This window comes from Oncorhynchus keta, chromosome 7 (assembly GCF_023373465.1).
Source record: "Oncorhynchus keta strain PuntledgeMale-10-30-2019 chromosome 7, Oket_V2, whole genome shotgun sequence".
Taxonomy (NCBI): Eukaryota; Metazoa; Chordata; class Actinopteri; order Salmoniformes; family Salmonidae; genus Oncorhynchus; species Oncorhynchus keta.
Window position 1 is genome coordinate 33,188,817 of NC_068427.1, and position 19,647 is coordinate 33,208,463.

Here is a 19,647-nt window from a genome sequence, read left to right on the forward strand (position 1 = left end):
ACTATTTTCTACATTGTAGAATTATAGTGAAGCCATCAAAACCATGAACTAAAACATATGGAATCATGTAGTGACCAAAAAAGTGTTAGACAAATAAAAAAAAGCCACCCTTTGCCTTGATGACAGCTTCGCACACTCTTGGCATTCTCTCAACCAGTTTCATGAGGTAGTCACCTGGAATGCATTTCAATTAACAGGTGTGCCTTTTTAAACGTTAATTTGTGGGTCATTGTCCTGTTGAAAAACAAATTATAGTCCCACTAAGCGCAAACCACAAGGGGTGGCATATCGCTGCAGAATGCTGTGATAGCCATGCTGGTTAAGTGTGCCTTAAATTCTAAATAAATCATAGACAGTGTCACCAGCAAGGCACCCCCACACCATCACACTTCCTCCTCCATGCTTCATAGTGGGAACCACACATGCGGAGATCATCCGTTCACCTACTTTGCATCTCGCAAAGACATAGCGGTTGGAACCAAAAATCTCAAATTTGGACTCAAACCAAGGGACAGATTTACAGTGGTCTAATGTCCCTTGCTCATGTTACTTGGCCCAAGCAAGTCTCTTCTTATTATTGGTGTCCTTTAGAAGTGGTTTCTTTGCAGCAAATAGACCAAAAATAACTGATTCACGCAGTCTCTTATGAACAGTTGATGTTGAGATGTGTCTGTAACTTGAACTCTCTGAAGCAATTATTTGGGCTTCAATTTCTGAAGCTTGTAACTAATAAATGTATCCTCTGCAGCAGAGGTAACTCTGTGGTCTTCCTTTCCTGTGGCGGTCCTCACGAGAGCCAGTTTCATCATAGCGCTTGTTGGTTTTTGCGAATGTGCCTGAAGAAACATTCCAGATTTCTTGACATTTTCCGGATGGACTGACCTTCATGTCTTAAAGTAATGGTGGACTGTCAGTTCTCTTTGCTTGTTTGAGCTGTTCTTGCCATAATATTGTCTTTGTCTCTGTGATTATTGTCTTCTTATTTCACAGTAGAGCCCCTAGCCCTCCCCAATATGCCTTAGATAGACCTTTTGTTCCACCCCCCCATACATGCGGTCACCTCACCTGGCTAAACTGGTGCCTCTATTCTTTCATCTATTCTTCCACACCCAGAAATCTGCTCCTTTTACTCTCTGATCCGAACGCACGAGACGACCAGTTTTTATAGCCTTTAGCCATACCCTTATTCTCCTCCTCCTCTGTTCCTCTGGTGATGTAGAGTCTAACCCAGGCCCTCTAGCCCCCAGCACCACTCCCATTCCCCAGGCGTTCTCATTTGTTGACTTCTGTAACCGTAAAAGCCTTGGTTTCATGCATGTTAACATTAGAAGCCTCCTCCCGAAGTTTGTTTTATTCACTGCTTTAGCACACTCTGCCAACCCGGATGTCCTAGCCATGTCTGAATCCTGGCTTTGGAAGGCCACCAAAAATCCAGAAATTTCCATCCCTAACTATAACATTTCCCGACATGACAGAACTGCCAAAGGGGGAGGAGTTGCAATCTACTGCAGAGATAGCCTGCAGAGTTCTGTCATACTATCCAAAACTATTCCAGCTTCTACTTTTAAAAATCCACATTTCCAGAAACAAATATCTCACTGTTGCTGCTTGTTATAGACCCCCTTCAGCCCCTAGCTGTGCCCTGGACACCATATGTGAATTGATTGCCCCCCATCTATCTTCAGAGTTCGTACTGTTAGGTGACCTAAATTGGGACATGATTAATTAACACCACAATCTAAACTAGATGCCCTCAATCTCACACAAATGATCAAGGAACCTACCAGGTACAACCCTAAATCCATAACCTAAATCCATAACCACCCTCATAGATATCATGACCAACTTGCCCTCTAAATACACCTCTGCTGTCTTCAACCAGCAGAGGGGGCAAACTACCTGCCCTCCAGGACACCTACACCCCCCGATGTCACAGGAAGGTCATAAAGATCATCAAGGACAACAACCACCCGAGCCACTGCCTGTTCACTCCGCAATCAACCAGAAGGCGAGGTCAGTACAGGTGCATCAAAGCAGGGACCGAGAGACTGAAAAACAGCTTCTATCTCAAGGCCATCAGACTGTTAAACAGCCACCACTAACATTGAGTGGCTGCTGCCAACACACTGACTCAACTCCAGCCACTTTAATAATGAAAATTGATGGAAAAAATATATCACTAGCCACTTTAAACAATGCTACTTAATATAATGTTTACATACCCTACATTACTCATCTCATATGTATATGTATATACTGTACTCTATATAATCTACTGCATCTTTATGTAATACATGTATCACTAGCCACTTTAAACTATGCCACTTTGTTTACATACCCTACATTACTCATCTCATATGTATATACTGTACTCTATACCATCTACTCCATCTTGCCTATGCCGTTCTGTACCATCACTCATTCATATATCTTTATGTACATATTCTTTATCCCTTTACACTTGTGTGTATAAGGTATTAATTAACTAGAAGCACAAGCATTTCGCTACACTCGCATTAACATCTGCTAACCATGTGTCAGTGACAAATACATTTGATTTGATTTGCCTACGGAGCTGTGAGGGGAACAGCACCTCAGTACCTCCAGGCTCTGATCAGGCCCTACACCCAAACAAGGGCACTGCGTTCATCCACCTCTGGCCTGCTCGCCTCCCTACCACTGAGGAAGTACAGTTCCCGCTCAGCCCAGTCAAAACTGTTCGCTGCTCTGGCCCCCCAATGGTGGAACAAACTCCCTCACGACGCCAGGACAGCGGAGTCAATCACCACCTTCCGGAGACACCTGAAACCCCACCTCTTTAAGGAATACCTAGGATAGGATAAGTATTTCTTCTCACCCCCCTTTAAGATTTAGATGCACTATTGTAAAGTGACTATTCTACTGGATGTCATAAGGTGAATGCACCAATTTTTAAGTCGCTCTGGATAAGAGCGTCTGCTAAATGACTTAAATGTAAAAAAAAATGTAAATTTGATCTCAGCAATCACTGCCTCATTGCCTGCGTGAGTAATGGGTACGCGATCAAACGACCACCCCTCATCACTATCAAATGCTCCCTAAAACACTTCAGCGTGCAGGCCTTTCTAATCGACCTGCCCCGGGTATCCTGGAAGGATATTGACCTCATCCCGTCAGTAGAGGATGCCTGGTTGCTCTTTAAAAATGCTTTCCTCACCATCTTAAATAAGCATGCCCCGTTCAAAAAAAAATGTAGAACTAAGAACAGACACTGTAAAGTCCATGGAGAATAAGAGCACCTCCTCTCAGCTGCCCACTGCACTGAGGCTAGGTAACACTGTCACCACCGATAAATCCCCCCGCTTCTCCTTAACCCAAATCCAGACAGCTGATGTTCTGAAAGAGCTGCAAAATCTGGATCCCTACATATCAGCTGGGATAGACAATCTGGACCCTCTCTTTTTAAAATGATCCGCCAAAATTGTTGCAACCCCTATTACCAGCCTGTTCAATCTCTCTTTCGCATCATCTGAGATCCCCAAAAATTGGAAAGCTGCCGCGGTCATCCCCCTCTTCAAAGGGGGAGACACTCTAGACCCAAACTGTTATAGACCTATATCCATCCTACCCTGTCTTTCTAAAATCGTCAAACGCCAAGTTAACAAAGAGATCACCGACCATTTCGAATCACACCGTACCTTCTCCACTATGCAATCTGGTTTCCGAGCTGGTCATGGGTGCACCTCAGCCATGCTGATATCATAACCACCATCGATAAAAGACAGTACTGTGCAGCCGTCTTCATCGACCTGGCCAAGGCCTTCGACTCTGTCAATCACCGCATTCTTATCGGCAGACTCAATAGCCTTGGCTTCTCAAATGACTGCCTCACCTGGTTCACCAACTACTTCTCAGATATAGTTCAGTGTGTCAAATCGGAGGGCATGTTGTCCGGACCTCTGGCAGTCTCTATGGGGTGCCTTCTTTGGACAACAACCCTCCAAACGAGCTTCAATGCCATACAACTCTACTTCCGTGGCCTCCAACTGCTTTTAAATGCTAGTAAAATTAAATGCATGCTCTTTAACCGATTGCAGCCCCCACCCGCCTCGGGATGGTTCTGACTCAGAATATGTGGACAACTACAAATACCTAGGTGTCTGGTTAGACTGTAAACTCTCCTTCTAGAATCACATTAAGAATCTCCAATCCAAAATTAAATCTAAAATCGGCTTCCTATTTCGCAGCAAAGCCTCCTTCACTCATGCTTCCAAACATACCCTCGTAAAACTGACTATCCTACCTATCCTCGACTTCAGCGATGTCATTTACAAAATAGCCTCCAGCACTCTACTCAGCAAATTGGATGTAGTCTATCACAGTGCCATCTGTTTTGTCACCAAAGCCCCATATACTACCCACCACTGCGACCTGTATGCTCTCGTTGGCTGGCCCTCACTACATATTCGTCGCCAAACCCACTGGCTCCAGGTCATCTATAAGTCTTTGCTAGGTAAAGCCCCGCCTTATCTCAGCTCACAGGTCACCATAGCAACACCCACCCGTTGCCCGCGCTCCAGCAGGTATATTTCACTGTTCATCCCCAAAGCCAACACTTCCTTTGGTCACCTTTCCTTCTAGTTCTCTGCTGCCAATGACTGTAACGAATTGCAAAAATCACTGAAGCTGGAGTCTTATATCTCCCTCTCTAACTTTAAGCATCAGCTGTCAGAGCAGCTTACCGATCACTGTACCTGTACACAGCCAATCTGTAAATAGCTCACCCTGCTATCTCATCCCCATATTGTTATTTATCCTCTTGCTCTTTTGCACCCCAGTATCTCTACTAACACATCATCATCTGCACATCTATCACTCCAGTGTTAATGCTAAATTGTAATTATTTCACCTCCATGGCCTACGTATTGCCTTACCTCCCTACTCTTCTACATTTGCACACAACTGTACATAGATTTTTATATTGTGTTATTGACTGTGCGTTTGTTTATGTGTAACTCTGTGTTGTTGCTTTTGTCGCACTGCTTGCTTTATCTAGGCCAGGTCGCAGTTGTAAATGAGAACTTGTTCTCAACTGGCCTACCTGGTGAAATAAATCAAATAAATACAAAATATGGACTTGGTCTTTTACCAAATAGGACTATATTCTGTATACCACCCCTACTTTGTCACTACACAACTGATTGTCTCAAAAGCATTAAGGAGGAAAGAAATTCCACAAAATAATGTTTAACCAGGCACACATGTTAATTGAAATGCAATCCAGGTGACTACTTCATGAATCTGGTTGGGAGAATGCCAAGAGTGTGCACAGCTGTCATCAAGGCAGAGGGTGGCTACTTTGAAAAATCTCAAATCTCAAATATATTTTGATTTGTTTAACACTTTTTTTGGTTACTACATGATTTCATATGTGTTAGTTCATAGTTTTGATGTCTTTGCTATTATTCTACAATGTACAAAATAGAAAAAATTAACAAAAACCCTTGAATGAGTAGGTGTGTCCAAACGTTTGACTGGTACTGTATGTGAATAAGATATTTCTGTATTTAATTTTCAACAAATTTGCAAACATTTCTAAAAACATGTTTTCACTTTGTCATTATGGGGAATTGTGTGTAGATGGGTGAAAACATTATCATATTTAATCCATCTTGAATTCAGGCTGTAACAAAATGTGGAATAAGTCAAGGGGTATGAACACTTTCTGAAGGCACTGTACATTATACATGTTTAGACTAAATTGTAAATAATCCTAATTAATCGTCAAATACTTAAATAATCATAATAAAATACTTTTCAATGTAAGAAATGTCTGGTTGCACCATGTACACCACGCCTGCTTCCAGGGTTTTAAAAAATTGCTTCTTACCATTGGAGCCCTTGTCGAATATGAGCTTATCGTTGCACTCGTGTTCTCCCAGGCAGCCACAGACGAACAGGACCCCGTCCTCAGAGGGATGAGGAGTCATCACACACTCGTTGGAGGAGTAGTTAGACAACATGATGTTCTCCAGGGGCTGCTGAGGCTGGTGGCATAACGTCTTCACACTCGTACTCTGGTTGTCCTTCCGCCTGGGTCACATGGAAACCCACAAACACAGGCAAGCAGACAGGCAGAGAGGCAGGCAGGCGAGCAGGCAAACGGACACACACGTGTGCAGGCCCACACATACGTGCAGACACACACACATGCAGGCACACACACATGCAGGCACACACACACACACACACACACACACACACACACACACACACACACACACACAAAAGTTATTTATCAAACTAGTAAACAGAAATGGCTGAACTATTTTAGAATAGGAAAATGAGTCTGGAAGTTGCCTTTTTACTTTTGTGGTTTTGTGTGGAATTGTTATGCATGATTTGTTTGAGTGGACTGGAAGTTTTTATTTTACAAATGGTCAATCCAATCTGCTTTGTAGGGGCTAAACCACCGAAGAGCGGCTCTACACCATTAGAGCGAGACCAGCTGCGCTTGGCCCGCGACTGGAAAATGCTAGCTGACATTGGCCGGCAACTTGTGTTTCCTCCGGAGATCGCAACCACCACCCTAAGACCTGACATGGTGCTCTGGTCCCGTTCACTCAATAAGGTCTTCATCATTGAGCTCACAGTACCCTGGGAAAACTCAGTAGATGAGGCTTATGAGCGAAAACATCTGCGCCATGCTGATCTAGCTGCCGAAGCACGGCATCATGGCTGGAACACAGAAGTCCGACCAGTGGAGGTGGGCTGCAGAGGTTTTGTGGCAACATCTACAACCAGACTGCTTAGAGACCTGGGAATTAAGGGCCAGAGCCAGCGTTCGGCAATCAAAGCTGTATCAGAGGCGGCAGAAGGCAGCAGTCAGTGGCTCTGGATGAAGAGGAAAGACCCCAGCTGGGCCTAGAAGTGAGAGGGCCAGGAGGTATGCGGTCAACAATGCTTGACTCAGGGAGGAGGACGCCCCTGCCATGCATAGTCCCATGGGATGTTGGCTATCAACAACAAGGCAACTCCTATGACTAATTGGGAATGGGACGCAAGCGTAGGATTGATCACCCTGTCGCTGGCCGCCTTTGGGGAGGGTGTATAGTGTGAAAGGCCGAAACACCCTAGGAACCAAAGGTACACTACTGACGATGCGCTCCCCAAATTTCACCACGCTCACTGTTCATTAACTCTTGGAAGTGCTTGCACAAAGGATAGTAACATCTCATCCTGTGTTCTTGGAATCTGCCTGCCAACAACACCAGTCTCAATAACACCAATCTCTTTCAATCCGTATGCATCCCAAATGGCACCATATTCTCTATGTAGTGCACCACTGTTGACCAGTGACCATAGGGTGCCATTGGAGCAGCCAATATACTTTACAGAAACAACCACCCTGGGCTAGGAGGGGCTATGAGGGCAGGAACTAAGACCAAGTATGCATACCCTAAAACATGAACTACTTTTGACCAGGGCCCATAGGAAACTATTTATTTATTACTGTAGAGGTTTGACCACCAGGTTCCAGCATACCAGACTGAGAGTAGCAATCAAATAGAGACACAATTGACTTTGTCCGCTTCATTGCAAACATAGGAAAGAAAACTGGGTGGTTTGAGTCCTCTATTACTTCCGGGTTGGAGCGAGCGGTCGCATCGGCACTTCGCTCCGCAGGTAGTATAACTTTTTCATTACATTTCATTATAGTACAACGGTTTGATTTGTCTAATCTTAGCAATTTCTTCTTAGCTAGCTACATAGCCGTCCTTGTATCAAAGATAATTGCATAATTATCGTATTTCGTCGTCCTAACGTAGTCTTCACTTCACCAGCTAGCCAGCTAGCAAACGCCCACCGATTAGCAGCACTGTTACACTCAACTGAACGACTTGATTAGTGTAGTGTTAGCTAGCTACATAGCTGTCTTTGCTGTCTTCGTATCCTAGATAATTGTGTAGTTTAGAGTGTGTAGTCTTAGAGTGATTATCTTAATTTACCGAGGTTAGCTAGCCAGCTATTTGTCGTCCTTAACGTAGGAGACTCTGCTAGCTAGCTAACAGCTAACAGCTAACAGCTAGCCAACGTCTACTGAATAGAACTCAACAACCCGGTCGCATTCACAGGTAGTATCACATTTTCATTTCATTTCATTACACTACAACGGTTTGATTTGTTTGATCGTAGCTAGCTACATAGCTAGCTACATAGCAGTCTTTGTATCAAAGATAATTGTGTAGTCTAGAGAGATTTTCTAGGTTAGCTAGCCAGCTATTGTCGTTCTTTTAACGCAACGTAACGTAAACAACACTGCTAGCTAGCCAGCTAGCCCCCGAATAGCAGCACTGCAGAAACTATTACACTCAATGGAACGACTTGATTAGTGTAGTGTCAACAACGCAGCCACTGCCAGCTAGCCTACTTCAGCAGTACTGTATCATTTTAATCATTTTAGTCATTAAGACTCTTGCTACGTAAGCTTAACTTTCTGAACATTCAAGACGTGTAGTCCACTTGTCATTCCAATCTCCTTTTCATTAGCGTAGCCTCTTCTGTAGCCTGTCAACTATGTGTCTGTCTATCCCTGTTCTCTCCTCTCTGCACAGACCATACAAACGCTCCACACCGCGTGGCCGCGGCCACCCTAATCTGGTGGTCCCAGCGCGCACGACCTACGTGGAGTTCCAGGTCTCCGGTAGCCTCTGGAACTGCCGATCTGCGGCCAACAAGGCAGAGTTAATCTCAGCCTATGCCTCCCTCCAGTCCCTCGACTTCTTGGCACTGACGGAAACATGGATCACCACAGACAACACTGCTACTCTTACTGCTCTCTCTTCGTCCGCCCACGTGTTCTCGCACACCCCGAGAGCTTCTGGTCAGCGGGGTGGTGGCACCGGGATCCTCATCTCTCCCAAGTGGTCATTCTCTCTTTCTCCCCTTACCCATCTGTCTATCGCCTCCTTTGAATTCCATGCTGTCACAGTTACCAGCCCTTTCAAGCTTAACATCCTTATCATTTATCGCCCTCCAGGTTCCTCGGAGAGTTCATCAATGAGCTTGATACCTTGATAAGCTCCTTTCCTGAGGACGGCTCACCTCTCACAGTGCTGGGCGACTTTAACCTCCCCACGTCTACCTTTGACTCATTCCTCTCTGCCTCCTTCTTTCCACTCCTCTCCTCTTTTGACCTCACCTTCTCACCTTCCCCCTACTCACAAGGCAGGCAATACGCTCGACCTCATCTTTACTAGATGCTGTTCTTCCACTAACCTCATTGCAACTCCCCTCCAAGTCTCCGACCACTACCTTGTATCCTTTTCCCTCTCGCTCTCATCTAACACCTCCCACACTGCCCCTACTCGGATGGTATCGCGCCGTCCCAACCTTCGCTCTCTCTCCCCCGCTACTCTCTCCTCTTCCATCCTATCATCTCTTCCCTCTGCTCAAACCTTCTCCAACCTATCTCCTGATTCTGCCTCCTCAACCCTCCTCTCCTCCCTTTCTGCATCCTTTGACTCTCTATGTCCCCTATCCTCCAGGCCGGCTCGGTCCTCCCCTCCCCGCCCCGTGGCTCGACGACTCATTGCGAGCTCACAGAACAGGGCTCCGGGCAGCCGAGCGGAAATGGAGGAAAACTCGCCTCCCTGCGGACCTGGCATCCTTTCACTCCCTCCTCTCTACATTTTCCTCCTCTGTCTCTGCTGCTAAAGCCATTTTCTACCACTCTAAATTCCAAGCATCTGCCTCTAACCCTAGGAAGCTCTTTGCCACCTTCTCCTCCCTCCTGAATCCTCCCCCCCCTCCTCCCTCTCTGCAGATGACTTCGTCAACCACTTTGAAAAGAAGGTCGACGACATCCGATCCTCGTTTGCTAAATCAAACGGCACCGCTGGTTCTGCTCACACTGCCCTACCCTGTGCTCTGACCTCTTTCTCCCCTCTCTCTCCAGATGAAATCTCGCGTCTTGTGACGGCCGGCCGCCCAACAACCTGCCCGCTTGACCCTATCCCCCCCTCTCTTCTCCAGACCATTTCCGGAGACCTTCTCCCTTACCTCACCTCGCTCATCAACTCATCCCTGACCGCTGGCTACGTCCCTTCCGTCTTCAAGAGAGCGAGAGTTGCACCCCTTCTGAAAAAACCTACACTCGATCCCTCCGATGTCAACAACTACAGACCAGTATCCCTTCTTTCTTTTCTCTCCAAAACTCTTGAACGTGCCGTCCTTGGCCAGCTCTCCCGCTATCTCTCTCTGAATGACCTTCTCGATCCAAATCAGTCAGGTTTCAAGACTAGTCATTCAACTGAGACTGCTCTTCTCTGTATCACGGAGGCGCTCCGCACCGCTAAAGCTAACTCTCTCTCCTCTGCTCTCATCCTTCTAGACCTATCGGCTGCCTTCGATACTGTGAACCATCAGATCCTCCTCTCCACCCTCTCCGAGTTGGGCATCTCCGGCGCGGCCCACGCTTGGATTGCGTCCTACCTGACAGGTCGCTCCTACCAGGTGGCGTGGCGAGAATCTGTCTCCTCACCACGCGCTCTCACCACTGGTGTCCCCCAGGGCTCTGTTCTAGGCCCTCTCCTATTCTCGCTATACACCAAGTCACTTGGCTCTGTCATAACCTCACATGGTCTCTCCTATCATTGCTATGCAGACGACACACAATTAATCTTCTCCTTTCCCCCTTCTGATGACCAGGTGGCGAATCGCATCTCTGCATGTCTGGCAGACATATCAGTGTGGATGACGGATCACCACCTCAAGCTGAACCTCGGCAAGACGGAGCTGCTCTTCCTCCCGGGAAGGACTGCCCGTTCCATGATCTCGCCATCACGGTTGACAACTCCATTGTGTCCTCCTCCCAGAGCGCTAAGAACCTTGGCGTGATCCTGGACAACACCCTGTCGTTCTCAACTAACATCAAGGCGGTGGCCCGTTCCTGTAGGTTTATGCTCTACAACATCCGCAGAGTTCGACCCTGCCTCACACAGGAAGCGGTGCAGGTCCTAATCCAGGCACTTGTCATCTCCCGTCTGGATTACTGCAACTCGCTGTTGGCTGGGCTCCCTGCCTGTGCCATTAAACCCCTACAACTCATCCAGAACGCCGCAGCCCGTCTGGTGTTCAACCTTCCCAAGTTCTCTCACGTCACCCCGCTCCTCCGCTCTCTCCACTGGCTTCCAGTTGAAGCTCGCATCCGCTACAAGACCATGGTGCTTGCCTACGGAGCTGTGAGGGGAACGGCACCTCAGTACCTCCAGGCTCTGATCAGGCCCTACACCCAAACAAAGGCACTGCGTTCATCCACCTCTGGCCTGCTCGCCTCCCTACCACTGAGGAAGTTCAGTTCCCGCTCAGCCCAGTCAAAACGGTTCGCTGCTCTGGCCCCCCAATGGTGGAACAAACTCCCTCACGACGCCAGGACAGCGGAGTCAATCACCACCTTCCGGAGACACCTGAAACCCCACCTCTTTAAGGAATACCTAGGATAGGATAAGTAATCCTTCTCACCCCCCCCCCCTTTAAGATTTAGATGCACTATTGTAAAGTGACTGTTCTACTGGATGTCATAAGGTGAATGCACCAATTTGTAAGTCGCTCTGGATAAGAGCGTCTGCTAAATGACTTAAATGTAATGTTAAATGTTGATTGGCTGACAGCCGTGGTATATCAGACCGTAGATCACAGGTTTGACAAAAAAAAATATTTTTACTGCTCCAATTATGTTGGTAACCATTTACAAAAGCAATAAGGCACCTCGGGTGATTGTGGTATATGACCAATATACCACTGCTAAGGGCTGTATGTAGGCACTCCACGTTGCATAAGAACAGCCCTTAGCTGTGGTATATTGGCCATATACCACACCTCCTCAGGCCTTATTGTGTAAATATACTATACCTTGAATGGGAAGCTATATACAGTGGGGCAAAAAGTATTTAGTTAGCCACCAATTGTGCAAGTTCTCCCACTTAAAAAGACGAGAGAGGCCTGTAATTTTCATCATAGGTACACTTCAACTATGACAGAAAAAATTTGAAAAAAAATCCAGAAAATCACATTGTAGGATTTTAATGAATTTATTTGCAAAATATGATGGAAAATAAGTATTTGGTCACCTACAAACAAGCAAGATTTCTGGCTCTCACAGACCTGTAACTTCTTCTTTAAGAGGCTCCTCTGTCCTCCACTCGTTACCTGTATTAATGGCACCTGTTTGAACTTGTTATCAGTATAAAAGACACCTGTCCACAACCTCAAACAGTCGCACTCCAAACTCCACTATGGCCAAGACCAAAGAGCTGTCAAAGGACACCAGAAACAAAATTGTAGACCTGCACCAGGCTGGGAAGACTGAATCTGCAATAGGTGAGCAGCTTGGTTTGAAGAAATCAACTGTGGGAGCAATTATTAGGAAATGAAAGACATACAAGATCACTGATAATCTCCCTCGATATGGGGCTCCACGCAAGATCTCACCCTGTGGGGTCAAAATGATCACAAGAACAAAAATGAGCAAAAATCCCAGAACCACACGGGGGGACCTAGTGAACAAAGCCTACCATCAGTAACACACTACGCCGCCAGGGACTCAAATCCTGCAGTGCCAGACGTGTCCCCCTGCTTAAGCCAGTACATGTCCAGGCCCGTCTGAAGTGTGCTAGAGAGTATTTGGATGATCCAGAAGAAGATTGGGAGAATGTCATTTAGTCAGATGAAACCAAATATAACTTTTTGGTAAAAACTCAACTCATCGTGTTTGGAGGACAAATAATGCTGAGTTGCATCCAAAGAACACCATATCTACTGTGAAACATGGGGGTGGAAACATCATGCTTTTGGGCTGTTTTTCTGCAAAGGGACCAGGACGACTGATACGTGTAAAGGAAAGAATGAATGGGGCCATGTATCGTGAGATTTTGAGTGAAAACCTCCTTCCATCAGCAAGGGCATTGAAGATGAAATGTGGCTGGGTCTTTCAGCATGACAATGATCCCAAACACACCGCCCGGGCAACGAAGGAGTTGGCTTCGTAAGAAGCATTTCAAGGTCCTGGAGTGGCCTAGCCAGTCTCCAGATCTCAACCCCATACAAAATCTTTGGAGGGAGTTGAAAGTCCCTGTTGCCCAGCAACATCCCCAAAACATCACTGCTCTTGAGGAGATCTGCATGGAGGAATGGGCCAAAATACCAGCAACAGTGTGTGAAAACCTTGTGAAGACTTACAGAAAATGTTTGAGCTCTGTCATTGCCAACAAAGGGTATATAACAAAGTATTGAGATACATTTTTGTTATTGACCAAATACTTATTTTCCACCATAATTTGCAAATAAATTCATAAAAAATCCTACAATGTGATTTTCTTTTCCCATTTGTCTGTAATAGTTGAAGTTTACCTATGATGAAAATTACAGGCCTCTCTCATCTTTTTAAGTGGGAGAACTTGCACAATTGGTGGCTGACTAAATACTTTTTTGCCCCACTGTATATGTTTTTTCTAAATTTAACTAGGCAAGCCAGTTAAGAACAAATTCTTATTTACAATGACAGCCTACCAGTGAACAGTGGGTTAACTGCCATGTTCAGGGGGAGAACAAGAAACATTTACCTTGTCAGCTCAGGGATGCGACCCAGCAACCTTTCGGTTACTGGCCCAACACTCTAACCACTAGGCTACCTGCCGCCCTTATAAGCTAAACCAGATCAACATTACTAGTTGTTGTATGTATATCTGTATGTATTTGTCCATAACGTTCTTGCTGCTTTTAATTGGAGAGGCTCATTCTTTATATAGCCTATTTCAAATAAACTTGAATTTAGGAAACCTGCACACTTACCATATAGCAACGCAGATCTCTTCACTCAGATTACAGAAGGAGGAGAGGGAACAGTTGGTGTAACACACACTGTCCTCACAGATAGGGCTGGAGTAGTCACACCACTTACACAGGCTGGTCTTGATGTGTGTGAAGGAGAGGATGGGAAGGCCTGTGGAATACACACACATGCACACATGTAAGTGCATACACATGCGCAGGCAAGCACATACACACACGCACAATAATCAGAGGAAAGCAGTTCTGGCTCCGGATAGAATTGCTGGCACAAAACAGAACCAAAGGGTCAGGCTATACAACTTTACATGGCTCTGTGACTATAAACCAAGGCTAAACAGGTTTTCACAACATTCTTCAGAAGACAAAGTTAACTTTCAAATCAAGTTTTGATATATCTCCAAAACCATATTGTTATCACACCGATCTGCCAAATGTTCTGCATTTTAGAGCACACACTTTTTATTGCGACAAGCCACATCAGATAGGTTGCAGGCACAGCCCTAAGGCTGCATCCCAAATTACACCCTATTCTCTAGATAATGCACTACTTTTGATCACAGCCCTATGGGTTCTGATCAAAACCTGACAAAAGTAGTTCACTATAAATGGAATAGGATTCCATTTGGGACGCACCCCTGGTTTATCTAGATAAGCAAAGGGCTGGGATAGGATATCCATAATGTGTGAAGGTCTGCAGACATTGGCCCAATTTGACTCTGTGCCTCATACTGTAGGCGTTTGAGGGTGCTTCCAAACCAAATTGCATTACACTGAAATGCATGATTTATTCCCTGCCATTCCCATTCCTCTGCTATAACGGTCCAGACACAAGATAGATACAAAGTATATAATAGATTCGTTTTTGATTGTAAATGAAACACAGTGAATATGTATTTGGCTCAGGCCTGGTTTGGCTGTGGTGCTGTGGTTTGACACAGGCTCTAGAAGAGGCATAGTGACTGTTTCTTCCCACATATCTTATCTGCCGTTCCCTCCCTGCTTGTGTTTCCACATAACAACAATATTAATGGCTGATTCAAGCCAGATGAGGGATTTTTATTACTCCGGGAGGGATGGTGATCTAACAAAACTACGCAAACATTAAAAGAGGCTGTACACATATTACACAAAGGCTTCCAGATGTTGGCCAATGCCAACCATCAAAATACACACACACACACACACACACACACACACACACACACACACACACACACACACACACACACACACACACACACACACACACACACACACACACACACACACACACACACACACACACACACACAAATAGTAAGGAAGAGAGGGGGGAGAAAATAGAGAAAAAAATACAACTAAAAAGGCTGGGTAAGCAACAAAAAAAAGCACCCTCCACAAACGTTCAACTAATTAAAATCAGCAGTGACTGCTCCAGAAATAAATTGAAGCCAGAAGTTTCGCCTGAGCCAAGTTTGAAGCTTGGTCCCTTTGTGTCTTATGGGAAATCCAACCACTCTGCTGCATGCTTACAACCGGGAGGCCCAGGGATGTTGGCTGCATTTATTTGGTTTTCAGTTTCAGCCTCAAGTCTCAACTAACTCTCTCTGGTTCCCTATCAGCGTACCCATAGAAATAGAATCCCTACGATGGCATCCCAATACAAGTTGGTCTGAAATGGGTAGATCGTAATTGGTAGGATCTGTGATTTTATTTTTATAACTACACTGACTATATTCACCACACAAAAAAACACCAACACAGTGGAAGAGCTGAAATGTTAATGTTTCTAAAAAGATTAAGTACATACTGTAATACATGTATATTTACCCTCTCAAATAATGTGGGTTTTAAGGAAAAATCTAAGAAAGTAGCGAGGTCTTTAAATCGAATCAGTTCTGTAAAAATGTAATGTAGTCGAAGCTCAGTCGGTTCAAATGTTTATTGAATTCTGTCTGGATCTTGTTTTTAGAAGATATGTTCAAGACATCACCAGAACATGCAACAAACATCCTCTACATTATGTGTTGATGGTGATGTTGCTATTGTTCAAGTTAGTTAGCCTAATATGGGTAAAAATCTCTTATTTTTCTCATCTGCACTCTCATTCCTTTTGTCCTTTTGGACAGAGAACTGTCCTAGTGTCGTTGTAAAGTGCATGTTTGTGCAAAGTTAGCTTTACATTAGAAAAATCTTAGTTCAAACAGTATACTCTTTATTTATCCCTTATTTTACCAGGTAAATTGACTGAGAACACATTCTCATTTGCAGCAACGACCTGGGAGAGGAGGGGGATTGATGAGCCAATTGTAAACTGGGGATTATTAGGAGATGGTTTGAGGGTCAGATTGGTAATTTAGCCAGGACACCGGGGTTAACACCCCTACTCTTACAATAAGTGCCATGGGATCTTTAATGACCTCAGAGAGTCAGGACACCTGTTTAACGTCCCATCCAAAAGACAGCACCCTACACAAGGCAGTGTCCTGTGGCATTGGGATATTTTTTTAGACCAGAGGAAAGAGTGCCTCCTACTGGCCCTCCAACACCACTTCAAGCAGCATCTGGTCTCCCATCCAGGAACTGACCAGAACCAATCCTGCTTAGCTTCAGAAGCAAGCCAGCAGTGGTATGCAGGGTGGTATGCTGCTGGTTTTACTGTATAAGTGACAGACTTGCTGAGCCCCACATCGAGCAAAGTAACCAAACCAGGCCATTAGTTGGCCCGTTCCACACCAACCAATCTCCCCATTATTAATGCAGCATGCTGAAATCCTACTCCACAGGACTCAAAAGGAAAGCATTTCCTGATTAAATAGACAATAGCACAATTACATTACCTAGGGCTACTGCACATATATCCCTTTGAGCGATCCCGCCTAGTCTTAAACAATAAATAGGGTTTCCTCTATCGTAATCGCTCCTCTTTCACCCCAGCTGCCAAACTAACTCTGATTCAGATGACCATCCTACCCACGCTAGATTACAGAGACATAATTTATAGATTGGTAGTTAAGGGTGCTCTTGAGCAGCTAGATGTTCTTTACCATTCGGCCATCAGATTTGCCACCAATGCTCCTTAAAGGACACATCGCTGCACTCTATACTCCTCTGTAAACTGGTCATCTCTGTATATCTGTCGCAAGACCCACTGATTGATGCTTATTTATAAAACCCTCTTAGGCCTCACTCCCCCCTATCTGAGATCTCTACTGCAGCCCTCATCCTCCACACACAACACCCGTTCTGCCAGTCACACTCTGTTAAAGGTCCCAAAAGCACACAAATCTCTGGGTCGCTCCTGTTTCCAATTTGCTGCAGCTAGCGACTGGAACAAGCTGCAACAAACACTCAAACTGGACAGTTTAATCTCAATCTCTTAAATTAAAGACTCAATCATGGACACTCTTACTGACAGCTGTGGCTGCTTTGTGTGATGTATTGTTGTCTCTACCGTCTTGCCCTTTGTGCTGTTGTTTGTGCCTAATAATGTTTGTACCATGTTTTGTGCTGCTACCATGTTGTTGTTATGTTGCGTTGTAACCATGCTGTGTTGTCATGTGTTGCTGCCTTGCTATGTTGTTGTCTTTAGGTCCCTCTTTATGAAGTGTTGTGTTGTCTCTCTTGTTGTGATGTGTGTTTTGTCCTATATTTATATTGTATTTATTTAGTATTTTTAATCCCAAGACCTCGTCCCCACAGGAGGCCTTTGACTTCTGGTAGGCCATCATTGTATATAAAAATTTGTTCTTAACTGACTTGCCTAGTTAAATAAAGGTTAAATAAATAAAAAATCTAGTGGTTAAGAGCTTTGGGCCAGTCACCGAAAGGTCGTTAGTTTGAATCCCCAAACCGACTAGGTGAAAAATCTGTTGACGTGCCTTTGAGTAAGATACTTAACCCTAATTGCTCCTGTAAGGCGCTCTGGATGAGAGCGTCTACTAAATGACAAAATAAATTTTTTAACAAATGTAAATAAACTTTACACAACCAGATATTAGTTCTAACAATCAAATGATGTAATTTAGTCCAGTCTTAAAGCTGGACCTCAAGCATAACACAATCAATGTATCAATATTCAATGCATTAAAAAAACATGAGATATGAAGATTGCATTAGATACAGTGCATTCAGAAAGTATTCAGAACTCTTGATTTTTCCACATTTTGTTACATTACAGCCTTATTCTAAAATGTATAACATATTTCTTTCACTAATCAATCTACACACAATACCCCCATAATAAAAATACATAAGCATTCAGACCCTTTGCTTTGAGACTCAAAATTGAGCTCAGGTGCATCCTGTTTCCATTGATCATACTTGAGCTGTTTCTACAACTTGATTGGAGTCCACTGTGCTAAATTCAATTGATTGGACATGATTTGGAAAGGCACACACCTGTCTATATGAGGTCCCACAGTTGACAGTGCATCACTCTTAAATGGAAGAAGTTTGGAACCACCAAGACTCTTCCTAGAGCTGGCCCCCTGGCCAAACTGAGCAATTGGAGGAGAAGGGCCTTGGTCAGGGAGGTGACTCTGATAGAGCTCCAGAGTTCCTTTGTGGAGGTGGAAGAACCTTCAAACAGGACAACCATCTCTGCAGCACTCCACCAATCAGGCCTTTATGGTAGAGTGGCCAGACGGAAGCCACTCCTCAGTAAAAGGCACATGACAGCCCGCTTGGAGTTTGCCAAAAGGCACCTAATGGACTCTCAGACCATGAGAAACACGATTCTCTGGTCTAACGAAACCAAGATTGAACTCTTTGGCCTGAATGCCCAGAATCACGTCTGGAGGAAACCTGGCACCATCTCTACGGTGAAGCATGGTGGTGGCAGCATCATGTTGAGCAGATGTTTTTTAGCGGCAGGAACTAGGAGACTAGTCAGGATTGAGGGAAAGATAAATGACGCAAAGTACTGTAATGACCTGACTAGATCATAAATGAACAATTGTCCAGACAGAGGCTTGAGTTTACGAATTGACGGTTTATTACACCAACTTTACACAGGCTACTGTTTGGGCCGTAGCACACGCCAAATAGATGACAGATAACCCACAAGCCAATCGTGACCTTCTCTTGTGAAACCCAGACGTAAGAGAGAGAGAACAAAGGCTGAACCTGGTCTTAACTTCCAATGCTCCACCCCCCTGCCCAACCCCCCTCCACGCCACTCTGCCAACCACCAGGATGCCCGGCATCAGAACATTCCAGGCATTCCCGTGATTGGCAGATAGCAGGTTGATTGACAGGTCGGACCCCGCGAACACCGGGTACTGGTCAGTACAACACAACCACCTCCTAGCCTAACACATAACACACAGCTGTCTGTGCGGGTCGCTACAGTACAGAGAGATCCTTAATGAAAACCTTCTCCAGAGTGCTCAGGACCTCAGATTGGGGCAAACGTTCAACTTCCAAAAGGACAACGACCCTAAGCACACAGCCAATACAATGCAGGAGTGGCTTCGGAATAAGTCTTTGAATGTCCTTGAGTGGCTCAGCCAGAGCCCGGACTTGCACCTGATCGAACATCATCGAACATCCAACCTGACAGAGCTTGGGAGGATTTTCAAAGAATGGGAGAAGCTCCCCAGTTGTGCCAAGCTTGTAGCATCATACCCAAGATGACTCAAGGCTGTAATAACTGCCAAAGGTGCTTCAACAAAGTACTGTGTAAAGGATCTGAATACTTATGTAAAAAATATACACAACCATTCAAAAGTTTGTGGTCACTTAGAAATGTCCTTGTTTTTGAAAGAAAATCACATTTTATTGTCCATTAAAATAATATTGAATTGATCAGAAATACAGTGTAGACATTGTTAATGT

General features: G+C 44.9%; 1 protein-coding gene across 2 annotated transcripts in view; it reads right to left on the reverse strand.

Moving 5' to 3' along the window:
- The window catches only part of LOC118386321 (TGF-beta receptor type-2-like), a 34,484-nt gene that overhangs the window by 11,300 nt on the left and 3,537 nt on the right, over nucleotides 1-19,647 (reverse strand). For both annotated transcript variants that reach the window (XM_052522663.1, XM_035773982.2), the window contains exons 2-3: nucleotides 13,831-13,981; nucleotides 5,870-6,072 (exon numbers count right to left, since the gene is read on the reverse strand). In XM_052522663.1, the coding sequence (XP_052378623.1) occupies nucleotides 5,870-6,072; nucleotides 13,831-13,981 (354 nt within the window). The remainder of the gene's footprint in view (nucleotides 1-5,869; nucleotides 6,073-13,830; nucleotides 13,982-19,647) is intronic.